The sequence below is a fragment of the Nothoprocta perdicaria genome, unplaced genomic scaffold (genome assembly GCF_003342845.1).
Source record: "Nothoprocta perdicaria isolate Ctin4 unplaced genomic scaffold, notPer1 scaffold_487, whole genome shotgun sequence".
NCBI classification, from domain to species: domain Eukaryota; kingdom Metazoa; phylum Chordata; class Aves; order Tinamiformes; family Tinamidae; genus Nothoprocta; species Nothoprocta perdicaria.
Window position 1 is genome coordinate 8,734 of NW_020455740.1, and position 13,874 is coordinate 22,607.

The 13,874-nt window shown below is 35.8% G+C and overlaps 1 protein-coding gene across 1 annotated transcript; it reads left to right on the forward strand.

The window, feature by feature from the left end:
- Positions 1–495: 495 nt before the first annotated feature.
- On the forward strand, positions 496–13,658 carry NDUFV2 (NADH:ubiquinone oxidoreductase core subunit V2; the record flags this gene model as incomplete). The annotated part of the gene is made up of 7 exons (XM_026047285.1): positions 496–558; positions 5,290–5,352; positions 5,457–5,573; positions 7,206–7,374; positions 9,925–10,034; positions 12,592–12,668; positions 13,504–13,658. Coding segments are annotated over 7 exons (693 nt in total), but the record flags the coding sequence as incomplete, so codon positions are not given.
- Between the last annotated feature and the right edge of the window lie 216 nt (positions 13,659–13,874).

A 13,874-nucleotide genomic window follows, 5' to 3' on the forward strand; every position in this document is an offset into this window, starting at 1 on the left:
GCTCAGTGGTTTGTTGGCATTTCGGGCACATAACCTTCTGATTTGTGTTATTAACCCTATTGTTATTATTCTGTTGCATAAAAACTGCCGAAGTGTGTAAATGCTTACAAGGAAAGGACCTCAGAAGTGATGGTAGATTCTGTAAACTCTTTAAGGCATATGTGATTTGAAATAATAAATTGGGAAATTATTCATGAAATTTCTAATGAGAATCCATATTCAAGACATTAAGCTATTGCAAAAAAAAAAAAAAAAAGGCACCAGTTTGAAGCTAAGGATTTTGCCTGAATGATTGAGGTGATTTAAGAGATGCGATCTCCTGATGCTACCGAAGACCCCTTAATATTCTCCATTTGACTTGGTTTAAATCATTAGCAATGACAAGACGCTTGATGGTTTACGGTTAGACTAGAAATGAAGCTACTTCTAAAAGCAGTGTGGAGCAGCTGTGCAAATTCTTGTCCATGATTTTACACTATCTACTTTATTTTGTAGGTTAGGCAAATCCGACACGTGCACAGAACAGCTGTGCGCAATGCCAGTGGGTCCTTGTTTGTGGTAAGTAATTTTTCATGTACTCTCTACCATACTGAAAAGAGGATGTTTAGCAAGATTTGAATATGCTTTTTTTTTTAATCCATGTGAAGTAGTTCAGTAGAATGATTTATAATTGATTATAAAATTAATTATTATAATGGTTTATAATGGTTTATAATTATATCATGCAGCATTTGCGTGGATGTATTTGCTGATAAGTTTTTGTTTAAACTTCTTGCATTATAAAACTGATGTGTTTCCTTTTTTTTTTAATTTATTAGTTTAATTTGTAACTGAAGCTTGTTAAACGTGTAATTTTTGAAAGACAAAAATGGATCTATCTTTTCCTAGAAACAATTCATGGAGARTAAGTTGGGAAACTTGTTTAATTATACAAACTGAGTTTAACTGTAACTTCCTAGGCAGGCCAAACTTCTTGACTTCTAAAATTTGCCAAAAAATGTACCCTTCATTCTTTCTCTTTTACACCCTCCCCCCCCCCCCCCCCCCCCCCCCCCAAAAAAAAAAAAATCAAGTGGAAATCAGCATTTTATTATAGAAGTGACCATTTTGTTGGATTGCTGTTGTTCGCTGAGCTTTTTTGGACAGTGTTTGTTTGTTTTTTATTTTTCCCCTTCTCTGCAGCAGTTTCTACAGCTTTTCTTATAATTGGATTACAGTACATGCTTCACACACTTTTCCAGAAACCTGAGCAGGCATTGGTGATTTATGGAGTGAGAGTTAGTACCGAAGGAATAGAGGAAACATGACAAGTTAGGAAACCTCAAGAAAAGTCTGAGGTTGGTGAAAGCATGGATAAGGTGGTTTTGGCACTGTAATAGATGTCTGGCATAGGAAGCTGTATAGATTTATAAATTCTCCAGGCATTTTCTATGTTTATGGTACTCTTTAAATGATTTACTGGAGGGAGAAGTATGAAAAGAATAGGAGGTAGAAGAGCTGGRTGTTTTAGCTATATGTTATTGGCTSTTCTTGTTTAATAGCATATTTTATTCCTTCTATTCTATAAAACTTCTGCTAGAACAGGATTAAAACATGTTTTTTTTTTAAATGCAAACATTTCTTCTTCTGTAAAGTAAAAGCCTGTGGGAAGAAGGTTGCTGGATGCCACTGTGTATGCATGTAATCATTTGCCCTAACTGCCACTAAAAGGCTTTGAAGTGATTTTTTCAGGTGTTAATTAACACTGCAAATAGAAAGAGGAACTATTTTTTGCTGAGTTAAACTATTATTTAATCAATACTAGGTGTTTGTATGCAGTCAGAAGATGGGTTTATCTTTGCTTTACACATTTATTCTTCAGAGCTGTAAAGCGTTCTCTCTGTTTGCCAGAATATCACTAGCATATAGCTGCTTGTCTTAATTTCTAAATTGTTGCAGRTTGCTAAAACCTGCTTGCAGAGCAGTAGAGGGGTTACTGTGGAGTAACTTGCACTTCCTGTTGCGGTGGGTCTCTTCATGTCAGTTCACACAAGTGTTTTGGCTTTAATTTGCAAAGCAGAGCACGTTGTGGGATGCCTTTTGTTGTGCTTTTCATATAGGAAACCTGTGTGTGTGGAAGGGAAATTCATACAGCATATTTGCTTTGTAAGAGCAGAGGATGTGCTCATGATGAGGGATCTGTTATCTTAAAGATAGCTATTTAAGGGTGGTATTATTTTGCAAACTCATGTATCCCTTTGCAAATTTTTGTCATTTTCTCATAAATTAGCAGAAGCATGCAAATGAGAATTTCTATCTACTGCAACTACSTCTTTCAGAAGTGAAAAACAGCAAATGTTTCCTGCAAGGAAATGGACAGGTGTCATCACAGTATGATAGTCTCTATGGAAGTATATCAGGCCTAAAAATTAGGTAGTTATGACTGTTGTCAGTAACCTAAAAAAGGAGTTTTTTCAGATTTACCATGTTTTTGATGGCTAGAAGACTTCTAATTTCAAAAATTCTATTTACAACAGCTGCCTTTTTTTCTTTAGATGTGCCTTTTCTGTCTTTGACTTTTAACTGTCCTTTTTGATAACTAAAATTAAACTCTCCTACCCAGTTACTTCATGGTCTTAAATATGGACTGAGTTTCATTGGTATATCAGTTGCACATGTGTGGACTATGGATATAGAGCTGCTCAGTACCAAAAGTTTGAGAATTGTTATATTATAATTTTAATTGCTTGTGAAAATGGTTAGAACACTACTTGGATTTGATAACACTTTGATAAGTATCAAATCTAAGTGGATTTGATAACATTTCCAGTGTTCCTGTTTTATATAGCTCTACTATTGCAGAGGCAGTGAAGAAGTACTTCTTCCCCCCCACCCACCATGGAGGATAGAGCAGTGTATTTCAGTGTATTTGTCTTCAGCACTGATTTCATGTGGGATCTTAAAAGTTTGATGTCTTGGGTATCTTTTTACCTGCAGGCCAAAAAGTTCTTTTTTTTTTTTTTTTTTTTTTTTTTCCTCCTGTTTTTAAGACTGTTATTTATCACAAGGCATAGCTCAAGTTTCAGTTTTGTTTTTTTGTGGTGAACCAGCTTGTTTGCAGTTAGGTGAAACCTAACTTCTTCAGCTTATTCTACTAAAATTCTTCATTTCTCTTTCCTCCTTTGTTTCTAGAGGGACAGATGAATTTTATTATGGATCACAGAAAAAGAGTAATAAAGCAGCACAGTTTGTTGTAGCAAACATAATCCAATATAAACATCCAGCAGCCTTAGTACCTTATGTGGGATAATATCACTAAACATGAGGACACAGTTTTGTGGGTGGGCTCTCTGTGTGGTTCTCACGCAGCTAAGCGTGGTAGGCTGAATCCTGCGATTCAAATGTGATATAGTCAAGCTGTCCTTGAGCTTAAAATACATTATGTGAGACTTCAGGAAGCTGGCAGCACAGAAGAAAGGAATGAGAAAAATATGGCTGGATAGAAACACTTTTCTTAACAGATTGTGGTAACTGTCCAAGCATTATTGTTTTTGAGTATGGGAGTATGCCTTAATATATTCTTTTCAGTGCAGTATTTTTTTTAATCCCGTAGCTAATCAGTTAGGTTGTTGTCCAGAATTTGTAGCCCTAAGGCAGAAATGCCCCCTTATCATACAGGAACAAGTCGACTTATGTAAGTCTCGGATAAATGGTCCATTCCAGATGAGTGGAAGATTATGGAGCAGGTGATTGGCATGTCCCAGACAACTTGGGAGGCCTTGTAAGCGCTCAATTAAAAACTGTCAGATTGCCTTGTGCCCACAGTACAAAATTAGATGGAGCTCACTTAGTAAGCTGAAGAACAGCAGATGTGACAGGTTTTCGGCTAGTGTTCACTTGTGGTGCAGCCTTTTGTGACATTATCTCGAGGCCTTGCTGTTCAAAACTGACTGCGACAGACTGTAGCTGCAGATGATTAAAAAAAAAAAAAAAAAAAACAAACAAACAAACAAAAAAAACTTGTTATCCTGAAATTTCCTGTGTGTGAGAGTATCAGCTTAGAGATGATGTGCTGGAAATAGCAGCTGTTCTGAACAAAGAGGGAGGTTTCAGTGAATCAAACATACTTAGTAAGTACAAGCGTAACTATTAGATATGTATTTAAGGTAAAACAGCAATCTGAAACTAGACATGCAGATKTGAGGAGGAAAAGATAAGTTACGGAAATATTGATCGTTATGATCTGTGCAGCTAACAAATATAGGAAATTTGTAAGGGAAAATAATTGTTACCCAGTATTTCCAGACAGTTTTCCTCTCTGATAGCCTTACGAATCTTTAATTGAAATCAGTAGAAACCACATTTTTATGTGATTCTTTATTTGGAAGGATCAGATTAAAATACTAGTATTGTATTTCTAAAAGGTGGTTTTGTTATAGTGTAGAAACACAAAAAGCAGTAAATTGCTACTTAGTAGTAAGATAGTGTGTTCCAAGTTCCGTCAATTAATGTTCTGTAATTCTGTTAGGGAAAGTCAGTCTTGGGAAATAACCATAGATCAACACATTTTTTAATTAGAATTAAAAACTCTATTTAAACTTAGAATTATGGTAGGGGTAAATGGCTCTTGAATTGGTGGTGGCAGTAGTGCTGTCTGTTCCAGGGTGTGGGCAAGATAAGCAAGAAGTTCTCTCACTAGCCCACCAGAAGAAATTAGAAGTTAAGTATTTGGCCTTTCAGTATAAAGTTCTGAATTTAGGMATCTGCATATAGAGAATGCTTGGAATGCAGTGTTTTAAGTTGTGCACTGGAGATGATCTTTAATGTTATTAAGTCTTTGAGGATCTTGCTATATGAAGATGGTTTGAGATATCTTTAATACTTAGTAAGAGGGGGTGGAAACTGCAAAAGCACCCTAGATTACTTCAGAGAGCAAAGTGGTAGTTGAAGTGGATTTCTTTCCTGTAAACACACAAAGCTTRACTTACTAGCAAGTCTTGGACTGCTTTTAACTTCAAGCCTCAAGGATAGGTAGCATTTTTCTGCAAACTTTCCACTTGATTTGAAACTTTTTCAATTCAAAGGAATCATCTTTAAAATTGACAAAATAATTGTCATTGTTTTCAGTAGCTTTCAATGAGGTATTAGGGTTAAAAACAAGTAAATTTCAAATTGGTAGTATATATTTTGGAAATATATCTTTTATTCAAGAAATTTAACTATGTAATAGGAAATATATTTTACAACAGTAAATCTGTCCTGAATGATTTCCTGAATACTTATTTTCATACATCTTTCTCTTTTTTTAAGCACAGAGACAGTCCTGAAAACAATCCAGATACTCCCTTTGAGTTTACACCTGAAAACCAGAAGGTATGCAGACAAATATTTGCATATTTTTGCATGTTTTTTTCTTTGTCTTTAGATCAGTATTGAAACTTTTTTTATTTTTTTTCCTCCTCTTTCCCTTTAAAAAGCGAATAGAAGCAATCATAAACAACTACCCAGAAGGGCACAAATCTGGGGCTGTGATGGCAATACTAGATCTGGCCCAAAGACAACATGGATGGTTGCCCATATCGGCTATGAACAAGGTACTCTGTCCTCTTTCCCAATATAATTTTACCATTTTCTTGAAATCTAATTCTTAATATTAGGATATTAGCATGTTTTATGAAAGTATGCTACTGCAGGAACTTATATGTGGTACCGAATTTGCAGATTCCCCTGTGAGCCTACCTTAAACAGTGTAGGGAGAGAGGAACTGATGCAGAAACCCTTAGCTTAGTCACTTTACATAGTGGGAGCCCACTGCTAGAAACTGCTGGCACAACAAAACCAGAATTGCCTAATCCTTGTTTAGATAAACTCTTTTCCTATCAGAATCAGCCTGGCAATAGAAATACAATTTGGAAAGGTTTTGCTCACCGATGAGTTTGGGGAGGATTTAAAAACAGATGATGACAGAGTTCTTTCTCCTTTCTTGTAGATTAGTGGCACTACACGTTGCCACCACTGTCAGGAACGTAGTTATCTCCATGTTTGCACGGGCTGTGACTTTTGCAAACTATGCAGTGGTACAGTGCAAGTAACAGAGGTCTCTTAACACCCCAGAGCCTGTAAGACTATTGTCTTATTAGATTATATATTAAAATGTGACTGAATAAAAAAACAGTGCTACAATGGTAGGTTACATGGTGATAATTGAAAAATTAGAAATACAAAATTTAATATCTTCATGTAAATAAATCTGTTATATTGTGTTGCTCGTGTATCACCAGCTTTTAAGATTAAACTAAAAGCATTTTCACATTATGTGCCAAGTATAGATTGTGCATATTAATTACAGTGAGCATTAGTAAATAGTTATATGCCTGTTTAGAAAACAAACAAATTGTATGCTACAGTTTCTAAAATGTAGGCTAAAGTCTCAAGTTGCTATTAATAGTGAATGGGAAGAGTCTGCTCTTATGTTGGCTTTGCCTAAGGTTTGGAATTGGTTATATGTTTTTAGGCAAATTTTTAAGCAAATGATTTTGAGCAAAGCTGTGCAGATATAAATACTTCGCATGGTTTGCTATTTGCCTGCTATAGGTACTGGAACATAAAGCAATTAGGCTTTTGAAAATAAATGTAATTCTCAACCAGAGCAGTTTGCCAGGGTTCCAGCTTAATGAGGGAGGATATTTATACCAGACCTGTCTGCATGGATTCTGCTTCTCTCCGTATTTGTTACCCGTGACACCACTGCACAAATGTAGGGGTGCTGTAGGGCTCCTACATGACCGAGTGTGGTGAGCGCGGTGCCAGCGTGAGGTTCTCCYGTTACCAGAAGGCTTCAGCAAACTCCTACAAGCAGCTGCACTGCAGAACACAAGTGCAGTGTGAGCTGGAGCTCAAAGGGAAGGCTGGAACCAGCCCAACTCTGTGGTCCCACTTGGGGTTATGGTGCTAGGTGCTGGAGGAGGACTGGCTGAACAACTAACTGTGCAAATCTTTGCTTTGGTGGAGTTTGTGTCAGGCAGGATTGGCTCCATCCAGTGACTTAGGTGTCTTCTTGGTTCTTTGGTAGTGTTGGGCTTAGATAGCCACCACCTCCCTGCCCTTTATCTGGTGTTATTCTATTCCTGCAGCTAGAGGACAGGAGACTTTACTGAAACTTTTTATGAAATTTCTTTCATGGTGCTCTGTGAGAATTCAACAGTGTCTGTCTTCCCTTGTTGTAGGTTGCTGAAGTTTTAGAAATGCCTCCCATGAGAGTGTATGAAGTAGCAACCTTTTATACGATGTATAATCGCAAACCAGTCGGGAAATACCATATTCAGGTCTGCACTACCACGCCTTGCATGCTGAGAGACTCTGATAGTATTTTAGAAGCCATTCAGAAGAAACTTGGTATGATACAAGTTTGTAATTTGCTTTTTCTAAATGTGTTTTTTTCCTGATTTAATAACACATTATTTCATAATTGAAGTAAAAGTTTTCATATGGTAGGGACAATGGAAAAAATATTTAGACTGAAAGCATTGTAGTGTAAGCACTGCACACTTCCAAATTTGAAAATGCAGAATACCAAAGTGGAAAAAAAGGCAGGATACTAGAAGAGAAAAGGTCATTGCTTTGGAGTGCCCGTAATGGTTTTATTGGCAATTTGCCAGGAATTGAATCATTCCTACCAATGTTTGCAAATGAGTCTTGGACTGAGCAGGAACCCCCATTCCAKGTGTAGAAGAGGATTTGTGAATGCTGCAGGACTTTTTATATTCAAAATAAAGAATGTTAGGGTACTATATGAAGATTATAGATTTTTATTTTTATTAAGGTAATATGAACATAACTTTCCCCATGAGGATGATAAGTTATTTCAGACTCCTACATCATACGAGGTGTAGAGATAATTAATGGGCTTTGTTGGTTTTAGGGTGTTTGTAGGGAAGAGGGTGGGAGGGAGTTATGTGGAAAAAGAGGCAAACTTATCAGCAACTAACAACTCTTTTATGAAATAAGCTACATAGACATTTTGTAAGAACCACCATTGTAAGATCACAAGCCATTCTTCTGCACCTCTTATCTTTCATGTATTCAATTGTCTGGGGAAAAAAAAGCATTTCTTTTGGATTTTTTTTCATGGTCTATGCCTGTTCAAAAATGGCTTAACTTTTTAATAAAACTATTAGTTCAGGAAAACAAAGGAAAAGCAACAGTTTTCTGTAAGTAAGGATATTTATATAGTTCTTACTGAGGCATGGACCTTACTTAGATGGGGAAAGAGAACTCAAAAACCTAGTAGCTATGGAGGAAAATTGCTTTTCAGCTTATTTGCTTTCATGAATTGGCTGATAGTTTTCATGCAAAGTGGCTTTTGCAATGTGCTGCCTCTATAGCATAACAAATAACTACAGTTTCGGTGCAATAATAACAATGAGAAAACACCATATTCTCACAGTCTACTGCTAAGTTTGTCTGATCTTATATTAGTACTGTGTTTGAGCAGATGTGACTTTTGGTAAATACTTCATAGTTTTTGTGTTTAAATAGTACCATGTGAACAATATTTTGCCTGTGCTAATAAAATAATCAAAAGGCAAGAAGCTGCTATATTATGGTCTTATTAAAACAGCAGTATTATCAACTGCTTAAATTTCAGTTCTTAATTATTAGGTACGGGTTAATATAATTTAGCTCCAGGTTAGTATAAATTCAGTAGCTAAGTGTCTGCTTTTAATGTTCACTGAAGTAACCAGAAAGGTGTCTATTAAATAGGCCTGCTAGAWGAAAAAAGAACTGCACGAGTTGGTGAGCTGGTAGGACTGTCACAGAGGTGCTCTGGAGCCTCCTTAGAGCTGCCTATTCCCACTGCCTTATCTGAGAGAGCTCAGGCTGGGAACGCCAGTATCGGGGGCAGGGGATGACAGTTTAAGGCTGAGAGACTGTTTCAAGAGGCACAGCCAAAAAGAACACTGCAGTAGTGAGATGTTAGTGCTCTGAATTACACCGGCAAATACTTCTGAAGCTGKATATTTGTAGAGTATATGATGCAGAAAACCTGGGGAAACTTGTAAGATGAAGTGCTTAGGAGATGCCTGTACTGAGAAACAGATTGAAGTACACATACATACATTGTTTTTTACTTTGAATGCATTTTGATACTTATTAATGTTGAGAGATTTGCTATATTGTATTTGAATAGCTGCTGTATATATTCATATGTCCTTTTGAGCATAACTGCATTTTTGATGAGTAGGGCTTCCTTGGCTATTGTGACCTTAATATTCTTGTGCAAGTTGCAAGAGTTTCGTAGCCACTGGCTCCATCTATAATTCATAAAGGAAGGTATGTTCAGAGGGCAAAAAGGCTACAGTTTCAGCCAGGTCACGTTCTCATATGTTATTTGGCTACCCTGCCCTCTGCACATGTCTGTGTCTTTGTTGGTTACGTCATTGAGAAAAAAGCTGCTGAAGCTAAGCACACACACAGAGCTGTTCAGGAAAGAAATTTGAATGTATAATGTGGGAAGTTGTTTCAAAATTTTTAGCCAACAATTTCAGTGCTTAGATCTTGCACAATTTGGGAGTTCAGTACTCAGCGCTGAGCATTATGCATTTCATATCAGTATGTAAAAGCTATATTCTGCCTTTCTCTCTTCCACTGTATTCATTGCTAAAAGTGTTCCTCAACAGAACTGTTTCTCAGAAGTGTCACTTCATGATTACTTTTTAATGAATCATATTTGTAYGACTGTAAGTCTCCACAGTTTATCTCAGTAATTCAGTTTATTAGATTTTTTGTTTAATAGTGTTTTGGACTCATTTAAGGAATTCATACTCTGCAAATTTTTTCAAGGCCTAAATACAGGAAGTGAAAGAACCGTTGAGAACTTAAAATCTTGCTTTGTTAATCATATTTACTAGCCACTGATGAACCTAATATTCTTTGTTGTTTTAGGTATAAAAGTTGGGGAAACAACACCTGATAAGCTCTTCACACTGATAGAAGTGGAATGTTTAGGTGCTTGTGTAAATGCCCCAATGGTACAAATAAATGACAATTATTATGTAAGTATTTCATACTGTTTTAAAAGATTTAACTTCCTTAGTGCATAACCTATACTTAGCAATTTTATGTAAGAAGTATTTGCATTCTTCTAGATTCTGAAGCTTTGGGCATTTCCTTCAAGGGACAGCTTACAACCTAGAGCAGCATCTTGTAGTTTCTTGGCCTCTTAGAACATTTCATCTGCATCATAATGTGCTGACATCTTCTGGTTTCTATAAAAACAGAGTAATTTTTCTCAGTTTTTGTAAGGAGATTGTGAATGGAGATCCTTATGAAGGTACCTTTCTGGCATATCCATATAGTAGAATGAGTAATCTCGCAGGTGGCTTTCAACTGAGAAGGAATGTTACTCTTTGGGAAGATTTTAAAAAGAGGAAAAAAAATCCACATCACAGGCCTTACTCCAATTTCTGTAGCTGTGCATTTTTCCCTTATCCCAGAGAATCAAGTTAAGAAGATGCATCATTTGCTAAAAAGTCAGGTTCAGCTTTGAACCTGATTATTACTTGGTTTTGCCTTTCCACTAACACCAACCCAATTCCCTTAACATTAAATATATTCAGCAATATTCATCAACAGTTCTGCTGTGGGTTTTATTTTATTTTCCTTTTTTAATTCTTCCTGCCACATGTGAAATAACACAGACAGCATTTTTAAGCTTTAAGCCCAAGCAGGCTGTTTTTGTCATTAGGTAACATATGATGGAAAAGAAGAAAAAATCTGGGGCATAAGCTTATATGGATATTGTGGAAAAAGTCCAAAAAAATCAGACATGTRGTGGTATAGAACAAAATGTAATTTTCCATTATGTTTTCTTTTTCCCAGAGGAAAAACTTTGAAATGGTCACATTTGCAAGAACAGTGCAATTAACAGAAGCGCAGTATACTGCAAGTGGGATGTTTAGAGCTAAGATTATAGAATAGTAACATTAATAAGGAATAATTAAAGTTCTAAGACATGTTGCTTGAAGGCATCCTGAATTCATACTGAAAGTCCCCTGGGCGTCCTTGCTCCATGTTTTCATAGATATTCTCTTCTAAAATTTGCCTGAGACGCTTTCTGTTCGGAAGTTAAGAAGTATGGAGCCTGACTACAGAATAGCTCTATACTTTTCTAGTGTAATATTGGAGTATTCAGCTTTTTGTTGTTGTTGTTGTTTGTATTTTGAAATACCAAGCTCACTGTCAGTACGTGCATTATTGTGAGCTTAACATGTTATTGCCATACAGYGTTCCTAAACACATGTAACTGTTGGTTTGTTTTTTAATTTGCTTAACCTTTTAGGTAAATACTCTCTCTCTGGTGCTTCCTTCAGCTGTTTGGCCTGTCTTTTCTATAAATTGTTCCTGTGCAACAATGAAAAATGCACTAGTTGCATCTGAAGCAGACTATTTTTCTTGTGTCTTTTTATTCTAGAATAATAATTACTAAAGGAACCAATTACTGGATTTTTCCCCCTCTGTATTTCATGTAAACACAACATAGTGGTAGAGTTAGAAAATCTTTTAAAATGTAAACATCTGGGTTTTTTCACAGTTGCATTAGATTCTTGAGTTTCTCTGCCATAGCCAGGATTAGCAAAAACTGAGAATAAGAACATAAGAATACTGTATCAAGAGGAAATWAATTCTGCTTTGAAACTAAAACCTTAGTCAACGCAATTATGTCTCTTTCAACTTGTACTTTTTTTTCCAGTACAAAAATTACTTTTGTAGTGAGAACTATAATAGTATATTTGGAAAACCCAGAACCATGAATTGATGAGAAGTCACAGTCTTAGTTTATTGCAAATGCTAACTTGGTGAACTAGGGTGTATATTAAAGATGGGGAATGGCAGTGAGTCTCAGCTAGCATAATGCTGTGTTAAGTAGTTTGAATTGTAGAAATTTCCTGAGGGAAGCAGTGTAGCCTGTAGAAGACATAGGAAGCTACAGAATGGTATTGAGAAACGAAAGCTTTGGCATGGTAAGGAACAGAGAACCAGATTATATACTGAAAAGGAATTCATCTTTTTTTTCCCACCCTTTATCATGGGTTTTACTTAAATTTTGAAAATATTTTWAAATTTTTAGATAAAGGCACTCTAAAACAAATTTATTTTCAAATAGCAGCCTGGCTTGACACCATGTGACTAACTAGGATGCCATCAGACTATGGGAATTCATATATCCATTGGCAAGAGTTTAGCTGTTAAATGTCCTATATAAATTTATGTATTCCTATATATAAAAAAAGTGTATGCTTTATTATACATTAAAAATAAAATGTTTTGTTATCGCAACATCTAATAATTTTTATCCTTTTAAAGAATACTCTGCTTGCTTGTTGCCCCCATTTTTTGGCACCACAGAAGTCATACTGTGTACAACAGCAGGCATATACTGGGTAGGCAGGAATCCAATTCTCTAATATAAGGGGAAGCTGAAAATAAGCTCCTGTAAAAGATGACCAGCTTGAGTATTGTTAATTTTAACACTATTTCTGCAGATGTGTGCAAAATAAATTCTTTTTCTACAATAGTTGATTTTCTTCTTTTTTTTTTTCCTTAAAACAGGAAGATTTGACACCTAAAGATATTGAAGAGATAATTGATGAACTAAAGGCTGGCAGAGTTCCCAAACCTGGTCCAAGGTATGCTATTTTTCTATAATAATAGCTAACTTTTCCTTTGGGAAAAAACTAAATTCTTGTTATAGGAATTTGAGTTAACTGCTTAGAGCTAAAAAGCATTCATTAATTTACTGAACGGCTTGATGTGTGCTCAGTGCCTTTCCGTATCTTCCAAGGCAAGCAAAAACTAGAATAAAGTTAATTCCGTGCTCCTCAGGACTGACTGCAGGGGTAAATGAGGAATTAATTAACAGGTGAATGACATCAAAAGTTTTTGCTTAGACCAATGAACTGTGTAGATTTTTTTATTATTATTTTTGACAGTAATCAGAAAGATCTAGAGTTCATGGAAGGTTTATCTCTGAATTTTCTGTATGTACCTTTGTTCTTTGTCACCCCATATAGATGTAGATATGAATTTTAGAATTAATTACTACCATTTCATTTGGACATCCACTCCATTCCCATTGTTTCTATGATGGTTTTTTTTGAATAGGAAGATGAGCTTGAAACTTACAGTTTTCTTGGAAATACAGTGATGCATCTTAAAGATAATTGATAAAAAGTGCAAATTGGAATTTTGAATTGAGCTGGGATCAAAGACACTTTTGACCTACTTATGAAAGTAACTGATAGCCTTATTATTCATTTGAGTTATCAAATAGCATCTTTGGCACCGTACTTGGGTTTGAAAGCCTCTTGACTGCCAGTAGTATCCCACATTTCTGAAGGATGAATAGGAAGAGAAATAGAAAACAGTGGCCTTGGCTTTAAGACAGATTTGTAATTTCTTTTAAAACCCTGTGGTAAAATGAGATGAATACTCTCAATGAATAATACTGCTGTCATTTTTCAGGAGTGGACGTTTTTCTTGTGAGCCAGCTGGTGGCCTGACTTCGCTGACTGAACCACCCAAAGGACCAGGGTTTGGAGTTCGAGCTGACCTCTAAGAATTTTTTTTTAATATATGATAAACTCTGAAAATAATAAAGCAACTTTAATCTCAGTAAAGTGATTTATGTTTACTGCTTTAAAAAAAAAAAAGCAAGTAACATTAATCATAGTTAGTTCCAGATATATAAAAAGAAGTGGTTCTATAGACTGTAACTCACTCAGAGTTATTTATGAACATCAATAGGTCAAAAGGTGTCAACTCCAGTGACATTTCTCCTTAACCTTTATTACGTAAAGGTTCACCAAATGCACAAGCAAACTGACGATGGATAC